The sequence below is a fragment of the Folsomia candida genome, unplaced genomic scaffold (genome assembly GCF_002217175.1).
Source record: "Folsomia candida strain VU population unplaced genomic scaffold, ASM221717v1 Fcan01_Sc001, whole genome shotgun sequence".
NCBI lineage: Eukaryota > Metazoa > Arthropoda > Collembola > Entomobryomorpha > Isotomidae > Folsomia > Folsomia candida.
In genome coordinates, this window is record NW_019091193.1 from 149039 (window position 1) to 165138 (window position 16100).

General features: G+C 37.5%; 2 protein-coding genes and 2 long non-coding RNA genes across 5 annotated transcripts; 1 reads left to right on the top strand and 3 right to left on the bottom strand.

Moving 5' to 3' along the window:
* Positions 1–951: 951 nt before the first annotated feature.
* On the bottom strand, positions 952–4221 carry LOC110856410 (cytochrome P450 9e2). Its single transcript, XM_022104900.2, has 4 exons — positions 3218–4221; positions 2304–2727; positions 1702–1953; positions 952–1380 (listed from the first exon to the last, which is right to left on the bottom strand). Exons 1-4 carry the CDS (start codon positions 3971–3973, stop codon positions 1214–1216), a joined length of 1599 nt encoding a protein of 532 aa, XP_021960592.1. The 5' UTR covers positions 3974–4221; the 3' UTR covers positions 952–1213.
* Positions 4222–5841: 1620 nt separating this feature from the next.
* LOC118437869 lies at positions 5842–8978 on the top strand. Of its 2 annotated transcripts, XR_004836436.1 has the most exons (3): positions 5842–6625; positions 7711–7840; positions 8411–8978. It is a non-coding gene; the product is annotated as an uncharacterized LOC118437869 (long non-coding RNA). The 2 variants fall into 2 exon arrangements; XR_004836435.1 differs by lacking the exon at positions 5842–6625 and having other exon boundaries at positions 6632–7840.
* A 994-nt stretch (positions 8979–9972) lies between these two features.
* LOC118437868 lies at positions 9973–11024 on the bottom strand. Its single transcript, XR_004836434.1, has 5 exons — positions 10698–11024; positions 10528–10636; positions 10322–10418; positions 10164–10263; positions 9973–10063 (listed from the first exon to the last, which is right to left on the bottom strand). It is a non-coding gene; the product is annotated as an uncharacterized LOC118437868 (long non-coding RNA).
* A 560-nt stretch (positions 11025–11584) lies between these two features.
* Positions 11585–14949, bottom strand: LOC110841697. The gene is made up of 5 exons (XM_022087389.2): positions 14714–14949; positions 14213–14541; positions 13940–14123; positions 13486–13859; positions 11585–13411 (listed from the first exon to the last, which is right to left on the bottom strand). Exons 1-5 carry the CDS (start codon positions 14864–14866, stop codon positions 13153–13155), a joined length of 1299 nt encoding a protein of 432 aa, XP_021943081.1. The 5' UTR covers positions 14867–14949; the 3' UTR covers positions 11585–13152.
* Positions 14950–16100: the final 1151 nt, after the last annotated feature.

Consider the following 16100-nt stretch of genomic DNA (forward strand, 5'->3'; position numbering starts at 1 on the left):
CATTAAGTACATATGTACATATTCTCCATAAAGTAAAGATAGCAATTATGCATCGTCCCAACTTGCCTCTCCTCGTCTGCCTCTTATTGGCATCATTTTTTGAGGTTAAGAATTTAGCAATTATTTACATAAAAAAATTAAAAAAACACAATTGCAAAACTCGAAATTTCAGAATTCCGAGCAGAAGACTTGTCTTAATGGGAGCAGAAATCAAATGAGACAGCTATGCCACGGGCCCGTCGACCACTGTGACGCGGGTTGGAAAAAGATCAACGATGAGGTACTCCACACCATACCTCAGTGCTACTGCGTCCGACCCTTCAACTCTCAAGAATTAGAAGAGATCAGGACCTGCGAGTGCGATAATTTCTTGGACCAATGTCTCCGCCAACGTGGAATGCTGTACTCGTGCGAATTGGCGAAGCGCCCATGCTCACATGAAAGGCTGAAGGACGAATGTGCAAATTTGCACAATAGGAAGGAGTACAAGACCCTTTGCAGTGGGGCCGAGGAGACTGGGGCAGACGTAGACTTAAAATAACTTAAAAAACTTAAAGATTTTATATTGTAAATGCATGTTTCAAACCGTGAATTTAAATCTCACGGTGTCAGGTTTTCAATGGATAGTGATCAATTCGAATTTCACGGAAATATTGTCATTACATATCTGGCAGCAAATTGTGTTCAATGCAGAAGAGCATCATAAATAGTGAGGATTTATTTTAAACTTATTTGCAGTGGCATATGCAAGTATGTATGTCACAAAGTATGTAGATGTTGAATTTCTGCTGAAGCTGTTGAAGTTTTGGCCGGGAATCAGTTTAAGTTTCTCACCTCAAATTAGCGAATAGTGAAAAAGCTGAAAATATGGGCATTCTAATACGATCACCAAATGTAATGTGCATAATATAGCCATTTAAAGGAATAAATATAGATTAAATATGAGGCATATAGGGATCATATAAATATGTATTTATTGCATATGCAATATAAAGAGAAGTCAAAGTGTACGTGTTTCTTATACATACATGTTTAATTAGGCACTTATTTATGTATATGCTAACATAATATGTTAGTAGATATTATACATATTATGTACTTCTGTGGTACATATGTATTAATCTACATAAATATGTGTTTAAAATTGGAACAAATGCAGGTACGAATTGTCGGATTTTTTTGACGAAACTTCCACCCATCAAACCCCGAAATATTAATGTTGAATTTTAGTCAACCCTAAAAACAGGCCCCCCTCCGGCTTCAGGGAGGCTGATTTAGCATACTTCATCGGAATCGGAGTCTTACTTGAAGGTTCAATCCTGAAATTGTAGACAAGTTGGGCGATCGCGACTTTCACTTCGGCTAAGGCGAATCTCATCCCTGCAAGGAAAAATTATTTTTAGGAATCTTCAGAATTTTTCACTATTAGAAATCAGGTTTAGTCATTCAGGTTTTGATTTCTCGGTATTAAAGTTTCTGTCGTTTGGTATTAAAATTATACGGTTCGTAAAAATTTGCTATATTCTGTATACCGATATGGTCAAACTTTAATACTGAGCTATTAGGTACTACACCGTGTCACTTATCAAGTACAACTTTTGCAGAGTAATATTCATATGTATACCACTTGGTAATATTTTAATATCGGATTTCTAAGAGTGTTCTCAATCGTGGATTAGCAATTAGTAATTAATTAATTACCGATACAATTCCGTGGTCCTGATCCAAATGGGATGTACGTGTATGGAACAATGTTTCCTTCGTTCTCCTTTGAAAACCTTTCCGGATTAAATTTTTCTGGTTCCGGGAAATATTCGGGGTCATGTTGCATTGCATAAATCGGGACTAAAAGTCCTTGTCCTTTCTTCACGATGAGTTCCGTCCCTGGTAGTTTGTAGTCCTTGGTGCACTTCCGATCCGAGGCACCGGCAGGGGGGTACACACGTAACGTTTCTGATGGACAAAATGGCAAATTTATGAGTAAAAATAAGCCATACTTATGGTAATGCGTATTAAATAAGGTTCAAGCTTTCACCATTAAGTTCTATAAAGTGTTTAAAAATTTAACAAAAGAAGTCAAAAATCCCCATCTCAAAAATTCCGACGACTTTTTTTCCCCAGAAAAAAATAACCCTGGTTCAAACCTTACAAAATTTTTGCTGTGAAATAATAATTATCCGCATGAAGTATTTATGTACTTCGTTTAGCAAAACTTAAAGTACTTAAAACCAGTTTTATAAGACCAGTTAAGTTTTCAGGATGTAAATATGTATGCCAATAAAGGTCGTCTTATCTTAACTCACCACTTATCACCATATCCAGGTAAGTCATCTCATGTGCGGCATGATAATCAATGTCCCCACCTTGTTCTTGAAGTACACGTGTCACGTCTGCCCTCAACTTGTCCTGTACATCTTGATTTAACGCCAACGCATACGCGCAGAAGACGAGGAGGGATTGCGTCGTGTCATAGCCGGCTAAGAGAAACAGGACAGAATTGGCGACAACTCCGTCGTCATCGAGAACATTTTCGTCAGAAGTTGACGTCTTGCTAGGATCATCCTTCAGAATGGCGTCCTTTTCGAAGGTTGAAAGTTCATCGTCCTCCACTCGTAAGCGGTTATCGCGTGCTTCCAACATTAACTGGAGGAAATCCGTCCGCTTGGCAGACTCGTTTTTACGATGTGCGATTGAGGATTTTATAGCAGCAGAGAAAAAGTCTGAAGCCTGTAATATTTTGCATAAAAAAATTTAAGTTAACTTTTCTCAAAAATATGTATGTATGTACATATGTATTCATGCGGCGTTTGATTTCATGCACTTTTGCATGCAGTGTAAATAAACCTGCAAGAAATTCAATAAATGATGCCCGCAAAAAATGTTTTTTGCAGGAGTCTCTCGCAAATATGCATTTCTTGGAAATAGTTGTTGATCTCAATATTGAGATATTTTGCGAATACATAAAAATGGTGTGAAAATATACAAAAAATACACATATCTTGGCAGGCAACTGATTGGTAACATTGTGCATAAACTCTGTAAATTCTGTGAATCTAAACTTTTACAAAATTTTACAAATATTTCTTAGGAAAATTAGCTTGAAAATTTTTGTAAATTTACTCAAATTTTCGTTTTGTAAAAGTTTGTAAAATTATCGTGAAAAAGTTGCGGATTTTACAAAGTACCAGACACTTCATGAATTAATGTAAGTACTTACATCCTTTGGAAATATCGTAAGTCCGAGAAACTCTCCCAACTTTGCCGACGTAATGATAATCATCATCTTCAGGAATTGCACCCCACCAAACTGTATTTGCAATTTGGCCGCCATGTCTTCAAACTTGGACATCCCTTTCTGATCAAACGCCCCACTGTCAATCCCACAAACCGCCGTGGCAATAATGTCCATCGTGTATTTGGAGTACGCCTGCATAAAGTCGACCTCATTTCCGCCTGAAATCTCGCCCTCCAAAAATTTCACCAACTTTTTCCCGCTCTCATTAAAAAGTGGGAGGAGTCTCTTAATCTTTCCCGTCGTAAAGGCGGGCGTAAGTTTTGACCGCAACAAGCGCCAATTTCGCCCCATCATAAAGAACAAAGCTTTCGAGAGGAGGACATCCTTCGAGGCGGAATTGTCCCGAGATGTCCGCCTGTCCGCGAAATGGTCGAAATCCTTGACGAACACGGATCTTAGAACGGCTGGGTCAATTATCGTGATCGTCGTCATTCCGAATACCGTGCTGGCAAGGATTTTCTGATTGGCGGCCTTCATTCTTTGATACTGCAAGGAGATCGAGTCCATCATGTTGACCCCTTTAAAGATCCCGACAAACATGCGGAGTGTGGTGCCTCCTCCGTACGCGACATTTCTGGATTCGTAGTAGGCTTTAGTCTGGGCGGAGGATATGTGTGAGTAAGCAACGATAAGGGCGAGGAGGGCGATAAGTATGAAAAATATGGTTAGGAAATCCATATTTTTTAAAAAGTTTTTGGGAAACTTTCGTTTATCAAAATTGTGTATTTATGTACTGCTAAATGTGTAATTGTGTAATACTTTGTTTAAAATGAGCTGTTCAGCAGAGCAACTCGTCAACTGAGTTACTTTTTAGGTGGGCAAAGGATATTGCTTAAATACTTTGTTATGTCCACGTATGATTGTAATTTTTTTAGCAATGTTATATTTATGATGGTCAAGTTGCCAATCCGTATTTATGTAATACACATGATGTTATTCAGCTGACTGGAAAAGAGCACTGTCGGCATATGCATGCAAATGTTGTGTAAGAGATGTACATAAGCGTTTTTTATATGGGTATGCACACTTTTCTATTGATGTGGCTCCAGGAATTGTTTACTTTTCACGTAAGTTTTTTGTGGCTTGGTTGATGAGTCAGGCATCAGTGCTACACAACATTGTGATGGATTGCGTAAGCCGTTTGCACAGAATATAGATTCTACAAATTCTATTCAAACGAACTTATCCAACTTTGTTTAAAATTTTACATCTCGAATTTCGCTAAAAAAATTTCGAAAACTACGTTAATTAATAACTTCAATATAGTACTTTCCTGAGAAAGTTTGAGGGGGTGTAACTCTGGAGGTAGCAGGTTCCCGACGGACCTTTCTTGCAGGATTGTAGTACCCTCCCATACGAATGAGAAACCGTAAATATCCTGGTCGGGTAGCTGCGACCTTCGGTGTTACACCCCCTCAACGTGGCCAGAAAACCCACGTTTTGGTATATATAAACGGTTACATCTCGGCCAGAAATTTTTTTTAATCCTCAAAAATTTTAATCCCGGGTTGGTATGAGTTGCTGATTATAAAAATATAAAAATATGACGACCACACCCCTGGGGGAGTAACTCCCCCCATAGGGGGTGTGGTCGCTAAAATTTTTTGAAATGAATTTCCTGGGTCCCAGTCGTCATTCATATATATATTTTGTAAGGGGCACACCATAGCTGTTCAAACCACAGTGTGGATCCACAAAGTGGACTGTGGTGTGGAAAGTGGACACGATTTTTTTGTGGTTTGTGGAATTGTGGATTGTAGTTTGTGGAAAGCTTTGTGGTTTGTGGAATTGTGGATTTGTGGAGTCCACAACTACAATCCACAAAACCACAGACTGGTCCACAATGTGGACCGGTCTGTAGTTTGTAGGTATTGTTAGGCTTTGTGGCATTCTTGTGAATGATATATATATATAGAAATTTATTGATATATGGCCGGTGGCCCTCATCAAATACATGGAATTATTACAGAGTTAGATATGTAAATGTATAACAGAGTAGTCGGAGGATAGTGGGAAAACCTAGCTATGGTGGAGAGCTAGGAAAACCACTATCACCTCTGGGAATGTGGCCCAGAGGTCCATTCGGCTCCGACTACAGACACCCAGGCAGGACAAATGAGTGATAGGGATCATAGGCAGATCCCGAGAGATAATGGTGATATCCCAATGAGGACGGCGTCGGGAAGGCGGAAGCAAGACGAGCGAAGGTTGTTGCGCGGGGTGTCCACGGACCACGAAATACCCTAGCACCCTTTCGGGTTCGGGCTACGTGTCCCCTTCACGGTCACACAGTGTGACCGGGGCCGAACGACACTACCCACTTGCCCCTTCACCCACTCCTCACAACACAACCGGGTCATGGGACCCCCGTAGGCCCGACTACGCTGCCCACCGCCATGCACGACCCCGTCCTCACTCTTCCACCAACCACCCCCCACGGTCACTACCCCGATATACCAAACAATGACCTACCTGGGGGAGTCCTCCATGGCGTAGATCCTCCCGTGCACTGGGTCCGGCGAATCCATCTTCGCCTGATGGCTCAGCTTGTCGTTGCTGGGACGGGTGTGGCAGGGGGTGTCACCAGGCACGCAGGTGGGGGTGTGAGTGGACGAGGCTCACATGGCGATAAGGCCTTGGGACACACTTTACTTGCCCTGGCACACCCGCGACCCAGATGGAAGAGGATCCAGTTGCAGAGCGAGAGAGAGATAGTGGTGCACGGTTGGATGCCAAAGAGGAACTCTTCTTGTGAATGATATAGCCTTAGATAAATAATTAAACACGTTTCATAATTTTTGATAATGCACACTGAAAACGATGTTATAATCCGTAAGCGGGAATTTGGATCTTCAAATTTCGCGGTAAAAATGCAAATTGTCGCTCACGTATACCATTAAAACTTCGTTGCAATTGAGCATTATGAAAAATTGTGAAACACGTGTTTAATTATGTATGTAAAGCTACATAATTAGAATATGTAGCTGTTCAAACCACAGTGTGGATCCACAAAGTGGACTGTGGTGTGGAAAGTGGACAAGATTTTTTTGTGGTTTGTGGAATTGTGGATTGTAGTTTGTGGAAAGGTTTGTGGTTTGTGGAATTGTGGATTGTAGTTTGTGGAAAGGTTTGTGGTTTGTGGAATTGTGGAGTGTAGTTGGTGGATTGGTTTGTGGATTGTGGTTTTGTGGATTGTGGTGAGATGAAATGAACAGCTATGGGGCACACCCCCAGGTATTTTTGCAACACTATAGGGTCTAATAATACATTGTGGAACGCTATGCAGAACTTTGGAGGGGTCAGGGAGAACAATTAGTAATTTATGGATATGTGAGTAATTGAATTATTTAATGGACATATACATAAGTTAGATGTTTATGTACATGAGTATATACCTATACATAAATAAATAGGATGCTCATTCGCATATTAATATGTACATATGTAGGTATGTATATGAATGTACAATGTACATTGGACAACTCATGTCATCATAAATGGTGTTAACTTTGTTCATTTATTAATGCATAATGACGAATGTATTTAGTGTAAGGATTAATTGCCAGTAATTTATTATTGCAATTAAAATGTTTGAAAAAGGCTTGTTGAGGTTAGTGACGAATGGTCACGCTGTCACAAAAGATTACTTACATAACTTATCAACTGAGGATGTATGAGTAACCTGTCAGGTCTACATACATACTTATGTAGCTATTACATAAATAGTTATGACCACGTGTGATTACAATTTTTTAGATTAGGAGTAGCCATAAACATGGATACGATTTCAATACGGGTGTTATAAAGGCTAACTGGCTGGAAGAGGATCGAAATACGCATGTATTATCTATTTCGTTTGGTGTAAGTACAATTATGCATTTTGCCATACATTGTAAATACATACTACGGACCCAGGAACTTTTTGTTGTATAACTTTTTGTGAATGAGTCAAGCATTACACATGTACAAACATATGTATCACAACTTGACACAAAATTATTGAGCATTGCATAGTCTCAAAGCTAAAATAAATATGTAAATATGACAAAAATATTAGAAAATTTACATGAACACTTTTATGGATATGTAAACTCAGAACCCGAACAAAGATTTCAGGATCCCCATCTAAAGATAATAAATAAAATATCTAATTTCAATATTTTCTAATTTTATGTAAGACAGTAAATTACGATAATGGATGGTACTAGATGAGAAATAATTAAGACTTGCAAAGGCAAGAGTTGTACATTGTCCAAGATTGAAAATTAGAATAATTTATTTCGCAAAATTTGGTCCATTAAATAATCACTATAAAGGATGTAACAATTAATAAAAATCATTGCCAAAGTTAAATAACCTGCATAGCGAGAATATTTCATACAGCATTAGCTGACTAATTAATTGTGTATCTAAAGAGGAAGCAAAAGGTTGTTACCCTGCCGGTCTGGAATTTCTGCGGACATAAAATTCTTATTTAATTCAACTCTACACAAATTCAGCTTCCCGGTATAAATAACTTAACTCCCAATCGGACAAACAATTCGGGTAAGCACTTTTTGGACACAATGAATTTCCTCACATTTATTAGAATTCCTGCCATTCCTTTGGTATAAGTAGGTACAAGAATTTCCTTTGATGAAACAAATAAAACAATCAAATACTGCACAAAATTAATTTCCGAACTTTTAAATTCTCCATAAAACCCCGAATTTCATTCAATCTTAAATTCATTTTTCATAATCCCATCAATCAGCAACTATTCTCCACACAGTGAAAATAAAAATAATGACCCGTCTCAACTTGCCTCTCCTTGTCTGCCTCGCATTCACATCATTTTTTGAGGTTAAGAATTTTACAATTACACTCTTAGAAATCTAATATTAAAAAAAGACCAAGCGGTATTAATAAGTATACGACTCTACCGTCGTGGTATTGATAAGTAATACCGTATAGTAATAGCTTGGTATTAAATATCGGTAGCAAATTTTTAAGGACCGGTACCATGTTAAACCCAAGCGATACCAACATTAATACCGTACTCGCGTTACTATAGAGGGTTTCTAAATTTTATCTGAAACAATTTTTTTAAATCACTTGCAAAAATTTTAATTTCAGAATTCCGAGCAAAAGACTTGCCTAGACGGGAGCAGTAATCAAATGAAAGAGCCATGCAAAGGCGCCATCGACCACTGTGACGCTGGTTGGCGAATGATCCACGAAGAGATACCCTACGCCATACCGCAATGTTACTGCGTCCGGCCCTTCAACTATGAAGAAGTGGAAGAGATCAGGGCCTGCAAGTGCGAAAACTTCCTGGACCAATGCCTCCGTCAGTATGGAATGTTGTACTCGTGCGGAAGGGCGACGGAGGAATGCTTCGAAGAAAGGATAAAGAAGGAATGCGCTAATAAGATAAACAACAATGAGAAGGAGTACGAGATCCTTTGCAGTTTTGAGGATAAGGCCCGTGAAAAATCTGAGAAATCTGGTGGAGGCAGGGCCCGACCTAATGTCTACCTGGACACAAAGTTTGGGGCGCCGCTACCGATAGTCGGAGGTCATGATGACCATCCTCTCCTTGAATAAAATCATATTTTGAATAATTTTTCACAAAGTATGTATTGGCTGAATAGTTAATTGTGTACCAATAAATAGGAAGAAAAAGGTTGTTATAGGCCCGGAATTTTTGCTGACATAAAATTCTTAAATATTTAACTTAACTGTAAAATTCTTCTTTGCGATATATTTAAATAGGTAAGTCAACTTATGTAACTCCCACTCGGAAAACAATTCGGTTACAGACTTTGATTTTTTAAACAATGAAGTTCCACACGTTTATTGGGATTCCTGCCATTCCTTGCGTATAAGTATTTGTAGGTACGTATAATAATTTCCGTTCACGGAACAAATACACTCTAAATAAAATCATTACCAAATCATTACCAAAATGCACACGTATATGACTCTGCAGAAACGGTAATAATAACCACCAGCCGGTAAAGAAATTGATTGAACCCGAAGTGGTAATAAAGAACACTTTTCGGGATAAAATTAATACCGCGATGTATGACAAATGTACTACAATATGTAGTAGAATGTCTACCGCCTGGTAATAAACCATACCATTTTGTACACGGTGTCCTATTCATGCCGGTATTAATGCTTTTTATTATGTATACCCCATTATTACCAAATGTTGTGCAGATTTCCACCGAAAAGAATAGATTTTTTGTTTTTCTTTACAATAATCTTTTAATCAACTATATTTGTTGTAAAATCATTTTGAAACATACTTACATAATTATAAAATTTAAGTATAATGTTAACTATTGAGTTACATACATACATATTTACATATTTATTCTTCTGTTCCCCCTTCAAATTCCGATAAATCAACGATTTTGGATCAGTCCACATGGGTTGACGTCATCAAATAAAATGTCCTGCAGATTAAAAATTCACAATTTTTAGAAATTCTCAATACAAGAGCACATTTAAATAATCCATGAATTTTCACTCACCAGACCCTCCACTGACTTAGAATATCTTTATGAAGGTAGTAGCCTGATTATTGCGGCTGCTAAGTGTTTCTGATAGGAGGTTGTAACAGAAACTTTGAAATTTAATTGATCAAATTAAATATATTATTAAATATTAAGAAGGCTTTAATGACTCGCCCTTTCACCTATATTAACTTGGCTACAAATTCATTAGCTAAAGTTGTCGACGACGTTTTATCGACGCAGTTTTTCTCATTGCACTCTGCAACTAAACGGAAAATTTTGACGCTCTCAGTGACTGCAGCGTTTGCAATCTTCAAAATTGAAAATTTATCTTATATATTTATTTTTTAAATAGTTAAAAATACCGTTAACTGATTGTAACCTGAGTGAAAATATCAACATCATTTGAAATTTGGGTTCTTCTGAAACCATTATTGGACTTCGGCGACTCATCAGGATGTGTAACTAAAAATATACGATATGTTGCAGACTAAGAATAATTTAAGTTTAATAAATTACTCACCGTAAATTATTGATGAAACTTTCGTCGCCGATCTCCTCCCCCTGGTCGTCTGGCAGAAAAATCTCTGTTCGGATTTCTAACTCAAATTTTTGCTTCACTGAAAAAATAAACTTAAGATTGTTATTTACTCGTTCCTATTAAGATGGTGCTAGATCACCATCTTGATAGGGCACCTACATACATACATATGATAATTTGATACTTACATGTTTCCAAAAATTCTATATAATTTCCAGAAGTTTTTATCAGTTTTTTACGTCGGGCAAAAAACCGATTAATTTCGCCATGTTGAATTGAGTTGAGCGGAAAATAAAACTAAAAAATGTGCCACTTTGTAGCGTCTCATAATTCATACCAAATGTATTAAAATTCTTACCTCTACGGTAATAAACTACACCAAAATGTAGATCTCATCAGCACCACAACGGGAAACATTTGTACTGCACTTAAGTAGAATTATGGTAAAGAGTGTTATCTAAATTTGAAGGATATAATTACCGGCTAGTAGGGATTTATTACCAAAATTATAAAGATCACTTAAAATATTGCGGTGGAAGGCTAGTTACCTGTTTGGTATTGATGCGGTAATAATCGCGTATAATTTTTGTAGGACGCGTAATTACCAAGAGCTCGGTAAAGACGCTTATTAGGAATTCTTTACCAAGTTGCTAAGAGTGTATGTAAAGCAATTATCGTGATAAATACGCCCATAGCTTAATCTTATTGTTACACATGTAGTTGGCGATAATTCAGTAATTGATAGCAAAGATAAGTGTGGGCAATAATATAATATATATGCGCCGATAACCACACCCACTGTAGGTGTGGCTTTTAAACTTCGAATGATCTGTCGTGACTACACTCAAAATAAGGTAGTAATGAATCATTACCATGCGGAATGACTATGTGTCTCTACCACGTCGGTTAGGATTTGTCGTAGAAATGGTAATAATAAATTCAGGGAAATTCAAATTTAATACATAATGGTGTTCACTTCCTTAATATTTGGTAATGAATTTGAATTTCCCTGAATTTATTATTACCATTTGTACGACAAATCCTAACCGACGTGGTAGAGACATATAGTCATTCCGCATGGTAATGATTCATTACTACCTTATTTTGAGTGTAGCCATACATATCCGGCTAAAATCTTCATATCTCACTTTAACGGGAGAGTTGCATGATTCAAGATTGAAAATTATCTGTACTGTATTTCCTAAAATATGGTCAATTATTTAAATTTTTGAATAACCACTATAGCGGATGTTAATTGATAAAATAAATCCTTGGCATAGTTCAATAACATGGATATATTTAGTTTGATTGTTTTAATACATTATTGGCTGACTACTTAATTAATTGTGTAAAGTTGTAAAGAGGAAGCAAAAGGTTGTTGCCCTGCCAGACTGGAATTGGACATAAAATTCTTATTTAATTCAACTCCTAAATCCTGTTGCTTGATATGAATAACTTAACTCACGATCGGAAAAAACAATTCGGGTAAACACTTGATTTTTTTGAAACAATGAATTTCCTCTCATTTACTTGCATTCCTACCGCATAAGTAAATATCTAGGTACAATACTTTCGTTGATGAAACAATATAATTTCTTAAATTCCCTATAAAACCCTGAATTTGATTAAATCTTAAATTCATTCTTCATTCAATCCTATTCGTCAGGAAATAAAAATACACATAATGTTTCGTCTCAACTTGCCTCTCCTCGTCTGCCTGGCATTCGCATCCTTCTTTGAGGTTGATAATTTAGAGATTACATTTTACCTGAAATATGCTAATTAAACAAAACTTGAAATTTCAGAATTCCGAGCAGAAAACTTGTCTAGACGGGAGCAGTAGTCAAATGAAGACGCGATGCAAGGGCCCCTTCGACCACTGTGACGCGGATTGGCAAATGACCCACGAAGTGGTACCCCACGCTGTGCCGCAATGCTTCTGCGTCCGACCCTTCAACGCCCAAGAAAGGGAAGAGATCAGGACCTGTAAATGCGACAATTTCCTGGACCAATGCCTCCACCAACGTGGAATGTTGTACTCGTGCGGACGGGCGACGCAGGAATGCTCACAAGAAAGGTTGAAGAAGGAATGTGCAAATAAAATTGCAAACAATGATAAGGAGTACCAGACCCTCTGCAGTTTTGAGGCCAGGGGGTAGCGAAGCCTGGAAGAGGCAGGACCCTAAATATAGATTTTTGAAACTATAAATTTCCGCACATTTATTGGCATTCCATGCGTATAAGTAGGTACACTAATTTCCGTTCATGAAACAAATAAAGCAATTAAGTACGTTATAAATTAACTTAACAATTTTCTATTCAGCCCAGTTGAAATTCCATCTTAAATTCATTCTGCATTATCCCTTCAATCAGGAAATTTTCGATAAAGTAGAAATAAAAGTAATGTTTCGTTTCAACCTACCTTTTCTCATCTGCCTATTTTTGTTCGGATCATTTTTTTGAGGATTTAGCGATTGCATTTTTAGAAATCCCGTATTAAAATAGTGACATTGTTATTAGTTTAGTTTATATGCCCGAAAAAAATTGGTGATATGTTTTGCATAGTTATATAAGTAAGCAATTATCAGAATTCAGAGTTTCATGCATACATATTTACACATGTATTTCAATGAGTAAAATAAATTTCATTAAGTAATTATAATATTTATCATTGATTAATTTACATATTCAATTAACAATATAAATAGTTATATAACTTGGAGTTAAATACAACTTATAAGTTGGATTAAGGGAAATAAGGTGGGTTAAGAGGTACTTTGCATCACAACACTGAAATAAACGCCACAAACTAACTAACCCTTTTTCGTGCAAATCATGCATGCAGACGAGGTGCATTCCTTCTTGTGTCCGGGTCCTCGCTCACGAAGATAAACGCCAAATCCTGGCACAGTTCCATCTTGGTATATCCCCAGACTTAATATCTCGTCCTGCTTGACTGGCTTCAGAGTCTTCAAGACGACCCCACTCGCGCCCAGTTCCTTGGTCAGGATGATGTTTGGAGTACATCCAAAGTGGAGTTTGACCCCAAGCAGGACACACTTGTTAACAACGCTGAAAGATAAGATTATATTCGTACAAAATAAGCACAATTATTATGACTGATGATAGTAAATAAAATAGCTCACCCCACATGTGCACCCGGCCAAGAAATGCTAGCCGTATGTACCCGGTAGTACATAAGCGCATCCATGATGCGTTTAATTTCCAGCCCACTCCAGAGCGGCAAAGTACGAAAATGCTTCTGAAACTCCTCCAAGAACTTATCGTAGTACAGCTTATCATCGCGGGTAAGTTCGAAGGAGCTGGAATCCCTCTCCTTCATAAGCAGCTCGAACTTCTGAAAGAGATCCTTGTTCTTCTGTTCCAGGATGGATAACCGCATTAGTCCCAGCATCCAGAAGGCACTGTCTTGATTCAGATGTATGGGATGTTGAAGTCGTCGTGATGCAAATGATCGCGTGAAAACGGCCAAGTCGTCTTTGCATTCTTTGTGATGTAGCTAAAAAAATATATTAGAATTCTGTCTGAGACTTATTCCAGGATTTTTAATACCAGGAATGAAATAGGTGGAGCATTTACCTGTTTGCAATCAGGACACACGGGCCATTTGCACCTTTTGCAGTCAGTCGCCTTCACTATATCGAAGATGCCATACTCTTGTTCACCCTTTTCGACCCACTTTTCCTGATTTACGACGCTACATTGAATGCACGGGACTTCGATGACGGATCTGATAGACTTCGGATTCTTGTAATGGGCGACACTGCAAAAATAATTGGCAAATGTGATATGATAATGTTCAACAAGGAAGAAATAATAATTTCAACAATACTGATTAAGCAACGTACGTACCATGGAATCTCAATGATTATTGCCATATCAGCCAAGACGCTGTTTTCAGGAATGTCGACCGTACTTTGCATCTCGGCAACCATTCGATCCTCCTTCTTCGCCCGATATTCGTAAGGCTCGCAGTTGTGGCCATCATCCTCTTTGCACTTTTCCGAACAGAAGACAAAATTCTGAGGACAGATAAAGTGGCAATATACTCCTCCAATAGAATCTTCGACCTCCAAGATCTTCCGGCATTTCTTGCAACGATCCTTTCCACAAAATCCAAATGCCCCCTTCTCGGGTTCAGTCGTCTCGACTTCTTTGTTGAGATCATCATTCAGCCCGTTCTGCAATTAATTCAGCAAACGTTAATCATCCAGGCAAAGCAAATGAATAAAATGTCGAAATGTAGTAAAAGAGTGATGCACTTTTTCCACATCGCATCGTTGCAGAAGGAAATTGATAAGCTCTTTATTCTGCAATGACGATTTTATCCATAAAAAAGATCGGTCAACTTACCGCCTCCGTCAACAAAGCCGAGGTTGTTTGACGAGCTTCGGAAATGCCTTGTTGCATTGGAGAGTCTTCATTTTCAAGTTTTTCAACTTCATCGACGACTTTTTCTTCCTTCTTCCTAGAGCCAGACTTCTTCTTTCCCTTGGACTTGGTCATTTTCTAAATTCGTACTAATAACTTTGCAGAAATTAAAAAACTAAAATCAAAAAAATGACTGGAGCGAATACGATTTTGAGCCGGACGAGGAGAGCGCGTGAGTGATGGCAGAGCCACGAGGCGAGGCTGGCGAGGCGCCAGCCAGCATGAAGCTAGGAAAGTGAGACAACGTCTTCGAATTCATAAAAATTCATAAAAATAAAATTCATAAATAAAACTCGGGAACTTTTAAAAATAAAAATAGAAATTTTAAAAATAGAACTCTCCAACTTTTCAGAATACGAGAGTAATAAAAACTTGACTAAAATAAAATAAGGTTCGAGTAGTTTGAGGAGGATTTAATGAGTGATTATGTATTGATTGATTGATTGATAGTCATTTATTCACATGTTATTCCTTGATCAGTACAAATTAATGACTGGTTTACAGGAAGTAACACTAAAAAATAGATTAAGTAAAGAAACTAAATTAACTACACAACGTGGTATTTACAGGCCCCGTTCTAGGCCATGTGGCGCCCTAGGCAAAAACGTAATGGCGCCCCCGCGCACTTACACCGTTGGCACTGGCAAACACTTTTGTCACACCATTCTATATATAAATTAGCATTTCGCACTAATTGAAGTTCCACAAATTATCATTTTTCAAATGAATTTAATTGAATATATTTAATCCCTTAAAAACTAATTGAATGTTATTATGGTACAGAAGCCTCATTACATTTTTTCGCCTTTTGAGAGCTTGCTTATTAAATATCAAAATTATAATAGCGGAGAGGTGTAACGTTTTTATTTCCGCGTTCAACTGAACCAATTTTAAATTATGCAGGTAAAGAAATAATCGCACACATACTTTTTCCATTTTCATAATGCTGTGTTTTCGAAGTCGCGGAATTTGAAATAGATTTTAAACCAAAATTTGGGTTTTTGAAAACTCTAAGGTTTTTTCGAATTGTACTAGGTTCATCACTCATCATCACTCATCATTTTTGATCAAAATTACTGCCCTAAAATTATAAAAATTTATTTTTCAAAAACGTTTAATTTTCAAAAAATTAACGTTTTTCAAATTACGATTTTCAATTCACGATTGAAAAATACTCGTACCATGCAAATTTGAAATTTTGAAAGTTTCGAAAATTTAATTTTTATGTCAGGGAAGTAATTCTAAGCAAACTATACTTGATTTTTTAAATCTGGTTAAAATGCGAAAAAAGTTATTTCTGATCTAAACG